At 37.4% G+C, this 9627-nt stretch overlaps 1 protein-coding gene across 3 annotated transcripts in view; it reads left to right on the top strand.

Moving 5' to 3' along the window:
- Positions 1-3838: 3838 nt before the first annotated feature.
- The window catches only part of LOC115738906 (protein SWEETIE), a 46688-nt gene continuing 40899 nt past the window's right edge, over positions 3839-9627 (top strand). For 2 of the 3 annotated variants that reach the window (XM_030671709.1, XM_030671726.2), the window contains exons 1-10: positions 3839-4150; positions 4518-4725; positions 5917-6023; positions 6741-6977; positions 7052-7141; positions 7219-7306; positions 8045-8109; positions 8439-8543; positions 9214-9303; positions 9428-9508. In XM_030671709.1, the coding sequence (XP_030527569.1) occupies positions 3986-4150; positions 4518-4725; positions 5917-6023; positions 6741-6977; positions 7052-7141; positions 7219-7306; positions 8045-8109; positions 8439-8543; positions 9214-9303; positions 9428-9508 (1236 nt within the window). In that variant the 5' untranslated portion in view covers positions 3839-3985. Of the gene's footprint in view, positions 4151-4517; positions 4726-5916; positions 6024-6740; positions 6978-7051; positions 7142-7218; positions 7307-8044; positions 8110-8438; positions 8544-9184; positions 9304-9427; positions 9509-9627 lie in introns of those variants that run through there. The other variant, XM_048274972.1, reaches the window with a different exon arrangement.

Below are 9627 nucleotides of genomic sequence, written 5' to 3'. Positions count from 1 at the left end.
TAAACTCCCGTCAAAAATTGAATGTAGGTCGCAACACCCCTATGTAGAGGTGGCCAAATGGACCCGTGGGCCCGGAACCGGCTCGTTGACCTGCTCGGAATCAGCTCGTTGACCGGACCCACCGTTCCAACTCGGAACCGGAACCGGCCCTCAAGGGCCGGTTCCGGTTTGTAAATTGTTAGAACCGGCCCGGAACCGCCGGTTCCGACCCGGTTTTTTTTTTAAAAAAAAAAAAGGAAGGAGGCTAGGTGAAAAGAGCAATTAGGCCTTGGAACCGGCCACCTCTACCCTCATAATTGTTTAGTAGTTTCAATGTTACAATAAACATTATAAAAGGAATCTACCAAACAGTTAATGATATAAATTCGGCATAAGAAGTCTTTGTGCTTCCAAGCCTGCAACGCCCCTAGTGTCGTGACATTTTGCTCATCCGGATTAATTATCGGATACACATTCGACCGGATTCGGTGTGGGTAGATAGAATAACATCTTCTTCCGCCACCGCTTAAAGCCCACACCGATGAATTTCTCTAGTTTCTCATTTAGTGTCCGATATGGTACCATTAAGGAAGGCAAAGCCTGTTGATGAATACTCACACCACCACCTGCAACATTTGCTGCCACCGAACCACCCCTTGATGGGTGGACCACTCCATCGGCTATGGTTGCATCGACCAAAGTAATGTCTCGCTTCTAGACATTATTGGGTATTTGATTGTTATCGGTTATCACAATTTTTCTGATAAACCTAAACAAACAATGAGTATAAGATTTTTTTTTTTTGGATTGTAGAGTACAAGCATTTAATTACCTTAATATTGTTGAAAAATTTTGCACACGCGTTAACGTATGAGGGGAAATATGCAACGTTATTTGTTGTAATAAGAAAAAAATAATAAGACGAAGATGGTGATAATAACTTTAATAACAATAACCAAGCCAATAAATTTATAGTAATCTTTACACATAAACATTACAAAGCAAATAAAATTACTAGATGGTGTAAACTCGAAAAGAATTGGAGAAGCCGTGAGGTACGGCTAACCAAATCTCCTTGAGGTATTAGTTCCTACTAACAATGCTAAGTAGCTTCACGAACTATGCCTCCCAAGATACAACACCTCGAATCTGTTTGCATCAGCATCATGCGAATAGGACTCCGTCGAACACTTCTCGAAACCGACACACTTAGAGGATGACGATGAGAGAACTAGATGAGTGTGCTTTTAGATGTAAGTTGTGATTATGAACTGCGGAAACACGTCTATTTATAGACTGGGAAAATGTCGATTACGCCGATATTAAGCCACGTCGAATCCGCCGACATTAATCCACATCGGTTACGCGGACATAAATTCATGTCGATTACGCTAACATAAATTGAGCCATTAACATGTATAATTACAAGATACCTGTATAGAATGAATAGTATATGATGGAAAGAAATTCAACTATATAGCGAAAAAGGTGGAGTAAAAATTAAAATTGTTGTTATTTTTTTTGTTAATTTTCAATTTATTATATTATAATTCAAATATTTTTATATTTTATTATATTTTATTATATTAATTTAAGAAGCTTGTCATTCTAAAAAATAGCATTTATACCATAAATATAGGAAATCTTGTCTACCATTATCCCATCTCCCCAGTGTGATATTTTTATCCGAGCAATATTCATCTGATATTCAACCTTCTCTTGTGTAGTAATCAAATACAAAATTTGATACATTTGATGCTATCCGAATTTTTTCATGGCTACCAAACGTAATCCAAGTATAATCTTTGCAAAGCATACCTCAATCAATCCGTTCTTTTACAATTTTATCTTTATGGTTACTTTCTTGCAATTTACATAGCCGACCACGATTGTCTTCAATCTTAGTAGCTTCAAATTTCTTGTGATTTACTCTCATGTCCAAAATTAACAAATGATCTCTCGCAACCTTTACCGATGTTTTTTTTTGTGAAAGAGCTACCATGAACCCAAGCACCCACGACCGCAAGCTTGGAGCTCACCCGCCAACACTAAATCAATGGCTAGCGGCGATGGCGGCTATGAGTATAGAGCTCATGCTCAAGTGCCCATGGTGACCCGAGCACGAAACTCAAGCACTTACGGTGTTTGCGAGGAAAGAGAAAGAGAGTCCATGTCAGAAATTATTTGACACGGTCAAGTTCACATTGCAAAATCTATCTTTACAATGGCACAAGGATGAAGGGTGATACTTTAAGAGAACTGTTTTGGGCTAAGTGGAGGGAATGTTTTGAACTTCAACAAAAAATAGAGGGATTGCAGGTGGCAATAACAAGTAAAAGTGGACCGGATTAAGGATGTGTTTGGTTCGATTTTAGGAAGAGGCTCCAAAATCCTGGAAGATAAAGGGTATTGTACGATTTTTTTGGGGAAAATATCCGTTTTTAAGCTGCAAAAGTACACTAGAAGTGTCAATATTTGTGTACGGCGTTCATTTTAGTGTCAATATTTTTTTTGAATCACTTAATTGTCAATCTTTTTGAAAAACAGTTATTTTAGTGCCAACTTCGGTGAGCTAGGCCAGAAATATGATGTGGCATCTACGTGACTCGTCGGGGCATCCTAATCATAAAAAAAAAATAAAAAAAATAAAAATCCACGTAATATTAAAAAAATTAAAAATAAACTAAAAAATAAAAATAAGCTAAAAATAAAAAAATAAAAAAAAGTTAAGTAGCAACGGCGAGGGCTAAGTTTGCGTGTTTTTTATTTTAAAGTTATTTTTCTGTTTAATTTTAATTTTTTAAAAAAATTAACTTAATTTTTAGTTTAAAAGTCCACATGGCATCTACATTGACTGAATTTTAAAAGAAAAATTGCCACGTGGTCGCCAGTGGACGGACTTTTTTAAAAAAAAATTCCACGTGATATTAAGAAATTAATAAAAAAATGCCACATGTATTGTTTCGCCGAAATTGACACTTAAGTGATCTTTTTTGTCGGAATTAGCCTTCCTTACGAAAATAAGGGGTGCAATACGAGGACTTCCCAGAAGCGGAGAAACTCAAGAATACCAAAAGGCCTCACTGAAGATCCTCCAAAGCATCAACTTTAATCAGATTTAATGGTAAATACAGAATGAAATCAATATCTACTTTTCCCATACATAAAAAGAAAAAAAAAGATGAAAGAAGAAAAAACACCTTCGGACTTCATTGACCCAAACCCATCACAAGGAAAATTACCTAATTACTCAACAGTAATGAACACTTATAATTTAATGGATTTACCCAGCACCCACCATGCAAAATGAAGCAAAAACCATTTCAAACATTGTAAAAAAAAAAAAAAAAAAGTAAAAAGAGAGAGAAAGAAAGAAAGAAAGAAAGATGAAGATGAAAGAAAGTGGCATCCACAAAAAGAAAAGAAAAGAGAAACTACAAGAAAAAAACACCTAGAGAATGCAGAGAATGCTGAAAAGTGGAATCAACAGAAGTAGATTGTTACTTTGTTTGTGAGAAGATTCAAGACAAGACAATTGAAACTCCTTATGCCCATAATGATGAGCAACTTGTAAATATATTCACCAAAGCTTTCATTAAAGGTATTTTCCTGTGAATATGGTTTCCAAATTGATCTCCGAGATCATTTTTTCTTCGATTTGACACTTAAGTAATAAAAAAAAAATATAGACACTAAAATTAACGTCGTACATAAATATCGATACTCCTACCGTACTTTTGTCATTTTTAAGCCTAAGCAAATTTCATCCCCCACACAAACCACCCCCGCCCCCGCCCCCAAAAAAAAAAAAAAAACGAAAAAAAAAAGCCTAAGGAAAAAACAGAAGAAAAGGAAAAACAAAAAACTCCCGTCCCCGACGGAGAGCAGGGAAACCTATCCCGGCGATTTCACTTCACCCCATCTCTGTGCCATCTTTTGCAGAATGGTCAATCTCTGCATTTCCCATTCAATTATCTCTCTCTGCTAAGCGAACTTGAGGGTAACAATGGCGAAGAATTACGTGAGAGAGAACGTGCCTCTCTCTCGCTTCGGAGTGCTGGTGGCGCAGCTGGAGTCCATAGTGGCATCCGCTTCCCAGCAACCGCCGGACCCGCTCCTCTGCTTCGATCTCCTCTCCGATCTCATTTCCGCCATAGACGAGGAGCCTCAGGTCTTCCACTCGCTTCTTCAAATCCGTTGAAAGTTGATGTTTAGCTTAAAGTCAGTCACCAGCTTGGTCTCTATGGTGTCTGTGCTGGATCGGGTAGTCGGATCGCGGAGCTAGTCACGAATTCCGAACCATAGATCCTAATCTAAAGTAGACATTTAGCTCAGTTTCTGTTATGCTCTCGCTATTGGAAGAGTTTCTTCATTTGGAACACTCTACACGACATTATGCTCTTAGGTAGTGCGTGTATGGGAGGATGTGGTAGGGACAAGTGTGGAAGCTCTTAGTATGATTGAATTATTTGTGCAATCTGTACTGTCATTTTGCCAAGCTTTGCAGTGTGTGTGACTCAGAGATTTCTTTCGTTCAGGAATCGATATTGCTATGGCAAAGGAAATGCGAGGATGCTTTGTACTCTTTGCTTACTATGGGTGCCCGAAGGCCAGTGCGTCACTTAGCATCTGTGGCAATGGCGAGGATCATTTCCAAGGGAGATGGTATTTCAATATACTCTCGAGCGAGCAGCCTCCAAGGATTTCTTTCTGATGGCAAAAGGAGTGAGCCACAGAGAGTTGCTGGTTTGTCAAGGACTCCTGTTTTTGCTTAAGTGATATGTTAACACAAATTTTGTTATCGTAATTACAGAATTTGTAGTTCGTTTATATTCTTTTCATGTAAGATCTTTCTGATGGCGCCGTAAGTCTCAAATGTAAATTAGTGCGAGTGAACTAGTTAATTGTTTAGGTCCTCTTTTCAGTGAGCCTTTTTCCCATGTTATCCTTGTAAATGTCCTCAAAATCTCCTCAATATGTGGAAAAGAGGGGGAAGTCTATTGATCACCATCCTCATTACCTGCCAAAATAGAAGATTAGTGTGCAGGGCCTAAATTGTTCATTGCGGTTATTGTTGATTATCTTAAAATATTTTATGAGATTATTACGCGATGTTTATGTGCTTAGCTCTACAAAGTATATGTCTCATTCACTACTTTACTCTTTGTTGTGCAACTGTTCTCTAAAAGCATAGTTAGGCATAGCAGACGGGAAATTTGCTGCTTGGAAAGGCTATCCAGCTATAAACGCTCTTAGTTCTTAAGTGGTTTGAATCTTGCTAGTTCTCTACCAGTGCTATTAAGAAAAGAAGAAGTCCATGCTGGAAATTCCTATCCTCATGACCGTCAATATCATCCTTTGAAAGCTTTATAATCTCTAAAGAGCACACTTGTTTAGTGTAGGACCACTCTTATAGCCTATCCTGCCTTATCTTCTTGATACATTTTGGAGACCTTGTGCTTTTCCATATTTGTACGTTTCACCTGATGATCTTTATGATTCTTAACAAACAACTATGAGATTATTAAATTGTGAAAAGGATTGAATTGTAAATGTATCGTGACCTGATCCGATAATTTTTTTTCACTTTTGACTCGCACCTTGAAGTTGAATTGTTTTGTATATGACTCAAATCGAATCTTGCTGGTTCAAATCGTGAGTTATATGAATATAAGTACACTTGTAGAACTCTCGAATTATCTTGCTTCCACAATGGTCATTTGATAACGACAAGATTTAATAAAATTTGAACCTGAGGCCAACACTTTACTCGAGAACTTTATTGTATTGTATTGCTGTTGAGACGTTCCATTATGGATAAAATTGCTCCCTGTATGTAATTTGATGCATTCTGCAGCTTCTACATACTTCATTTTTCCCTTGTACTCAAGGTTTGTGTTTCCCTCCATTAACTAATACTCTAATGCTGTCCTTTAGGGGCTGCACAGTGTTTGGGTGAACTATATCGGCATTTCGGGAGAAGAATCACTTCAGGTTTACTTGAAACGACCATCATTGTAACTAAACTCATGAAGTTTCATGAGGTACATTTCATCTCTTGCATCTCTAGAGTATTTATTCATGCAAGGCAGCTGGATTAAAAGGGGGCTTTTGTTTCTTTATGCTTCAATATCACCTACTTATCATCTATCTTTAATGATGCCTCTCCCCCAACAAAGAACAGAAGAATTGGTAGTAATGAGTTTCTAGTGTGGAGTTTTGAAGTTAAAGAAGATGATGCCAACTGAGAAATTATTTGGTGATAAGTTGGCTGTATGTCCAAGCATCCACTTGGACCTTTTTTTTTTTTTTTTTTTTGCTTTTTATGGGTTTGCATACCCTTGGTGCCCTATAATATTTTTCTTTCGTCTATAAAAAAATTTGTTTATAAAAAAATTTGTTCAATGTAAGGTTGACTTCCGAATTTGTACCAAATTATGTTTTCTTGACCTTTCATAGCGTGAGCAGAATACACAACCTATTTGTCTTTCTATTTTTACTTTGAAGAGTTCACTATATTTTTTTTGTTACAATGTCTTGTACTCAATTGGAATTCACATAACCTTGAAAAGCTCCTAGATGATTCCTGCTGGAAGATAACATGGTTACGGACATGATTGACTGGGAAAACGGCTAGCATAATGCAATTTCGGTTTTCAATTGTTGTCACTGAAATTTTCTTCTGTTCTCTTGTTTTCTACTTCAGAGGAGTACTTGTTGTTCGTTATTTGATCCTAACGTCATCTTGCTGGGATTTGCAGGATTTTGTTAGAAAGGAAGCTCTCCATATGCTCCAGAATGCCTTAGAAGGTTCCGGGGGCTGTGCTGCCTTTTCGGCATATACCGAGGCTTTTCGTGTTATTACACGATTTGCTGTGGGAGATAAATCATTTGTAGTCAGATTAGCTGCTGCAAGGTGTCTCAAGGCATTTGCAAATATTGGAGGACCAGGTTTAGGAGTTGGAGAACTCGACTCTTCAGCTTCTTATTGTGTTAAGGTGTGGCGATGATATATTTTGCTTTCTCATGGTCATAAACAATTTGTTTTCATGTTTAACCGGTTTTTTAACAGGCCCTCGAAGATCCCATTTCTTCTGTACGGGATGCTTTTGCTGAAGCATTAGGATCGGTGCTTGCTCTTGGAATGAATCCTGAGGCACAAGTATATATCTGATTGTTATTGGATTTCATGGATGATGTTTCTTTTACTCTACAGTTGCATTCTTGTCTTATTCCTAGGTTCAACCTAGGGGAAAAGGACCTATTCTCGTGGGGAAGAAACTAGAAGGTGGTTTGCAGAGACATTTAACATTGCCTTTCACGAAAGGTATTACCTATCTAGATAAAAAGAAAGTGCTCATCCTATGTCCTCTACTCTTCCACTTTTTGGTTGAATGAATGTATTTTAATGTAGTGTTTGGTTATGAAATGGAAATATGACTGGAATAAAATAGTTATTCCGTGGGAATAAAATAGAGCAGGAACGGCAATCTAATAGCTATTTGGTCTGCAAAATGGTTTTTTTTTTTTGTGAGAATTATGTATTTGTTTGGCTAATTAAAATTACTAGGCGAATAAGCTAAAGATTAGAATATTAAAATACCTTCTTGCCGACTTTAGTCAATATGATGATCCGAGTCAATTTTGTTCTGTACTTACAAAAAGAATAGGAACAGTTTGTAAGAAAGTTACCAAGGTGTTACCATCGCTAGACAAAAGCTATAGAGAAAGAGAGTATTACAAAGTCTAACAAGCTGCGTGCTGAAATATAATATTCACAGTTACCCCAAAACTTAAAACGTGTAACCACCTTTCTATACTTCAAAAGAATCAAGCTTGACATGACCTAGTCAAAACAATATTTTTAGGATAGTATGTTTATATGCCTGGTGCCTGTGGTTCTTCTTTTAAGTCATTGATATGTGTTGCATGTGCTTCATGGTTTTAGTTTTTACTGCACTTGTACATTTTCATATGTGTACACTTGAAGTCCTTCACCCTTCCTTGGACTTAGTATGTTCCTCATGGTGTCCAAACTACTATTAGCTAATATTTTAAATTGCAGCAAGTGGAGCTCGTTCCAAGGACCTTAGAATTGGTATAACTCTATCGTGGGTCTCCTTTTTACAGGTAGGCAGTCAGCTATGTAAGCTTATATTCTTTTCTTCAGTACTTTTGTTCGCTGTGATAATTTCAATCTTTCTCTTAAGTGGAGGATCCAAAATGTCCAAGCTTATGAATTTCTAGAGCATCCGTGTCTTTATTTATCTTTTTTCTGACCATCATTGGCTTTTCTTTCGGCTGAACATCTATTCGACACATTTTTCTCATTTCCTGGTACTTATCGCTCGAAAAAAAAAAGGGTTAGATGTGGAGTGTTTTTTGTTGCCCCTTATATTCTTTTATTCCCCTTATTGGGATCGCAATGTTCTTTTCTGTTAACGTAGTACATTTCATAGGCCTTTCGTTTGAGATATCTTCGTCCAGATAGTGAGCTCCAACACTTCACTCCACTGGTTATGGACATGCTTCGTGCAGACAATTCTACTGATGCCTATGCGCTGGTACGTTCTTTTAACTTATCCTCTTTTACCTTTGTTTTTTGGGCCCAGAATCCTCATTTTTCTTTGTCAAATAACGAATGTTCATAATTAAAATTTGTCTGGCAAAGGAGGAGTACCATAAGCACTGGAAAGGGAAAATGGAGATTCTATCGTATATCTATTCAGCTGCCTTACTTTTTGGCTGCTTGAGTTTTCTCCAGTATCCCATCATTAGTTTATGCCGATCCTCAATCATTACTTAGTAGTGGACGAGCATTTCGAGGGTGTATTAGTATGAACTATGAGCTTGATTTTAAGTTTATATAAAACAGAAGTAATGAAATTATCCAGGTCCAGATAAACAGAGAGGAAAATGCTGTCATGGTATTGGAAGATGGTGGCACTATCTTGTAGAATTCTAGCAGTGATACTGATGGCAGGGAACTGCAGTTTCTTTCTTCATATGTGATCTTCTAGTTAGTGTTGTATATCCAGGCCTTAGCGGTAATGCTTATAATGGATGTGTTTTGTCCCTGATCTCACTGGAAACATTGCTGTCATGTTGAAGATGCTGTAGGGTTTTAGTGACAGTGTGACAATCATTATTCTTCTTGAGAAGATGCCGTTCAAAGTTTTCAATTGTATAATCATCCTTATTCAAGGCTACTGATGCATTTAATGGTTTTGGAAGGCATGTGTTCTGTACATTCTTCGAGTGGGTATCACTGATCAAATGATGGAACCTACTCAAAGGAGCTTTTTGGTTTTCCTGGGACAGCAGGTTTGTGATTGTCATTTGCTGTAGATCTTTGCATTCTTGATTAACGAATTTGATTGCTGGGGTCCTGTAAATTGTTTTATATATCAACTTATGACCAAAGTATCTTTCTTTGTGTAATTTGCAGCTTCAGTCTCCTGATTTTATTCCGGCAATGAAAGTCGCTGCTTTACGTACCTTGTCATATACTCTCAAATCGGTAGGAGAGGTAAGCTCTAAAATATTTCCACTTAATGACTTTCTCTCTGTGGACAAGTATAAATGGGGATTCTGCACTTACACTGGTTGGATTTTGCTATAGCTGATCATACAAAAGTGGTGGAGCTA

This window comes from Rhodamnia argentea, chromosome 2 (assembly GCF_020921035.1).
Source record: "Rhodamnia argentea isolate NSW1041297 chromosome 2, ASM2092103v1, whole genome shotgun sequence".
Lineage (NCBI taxonomy): Eukaryota > Viridiplantae > Streptophyta > Magnoliopsida > Myrtales > Myrtaceae > Rhodamnia > Rhodamnia argentea.
Note: the sequence above shows the minus strand (reverse complement) of the source record. Positions and strands in the feature narration are given on the sequence as shown.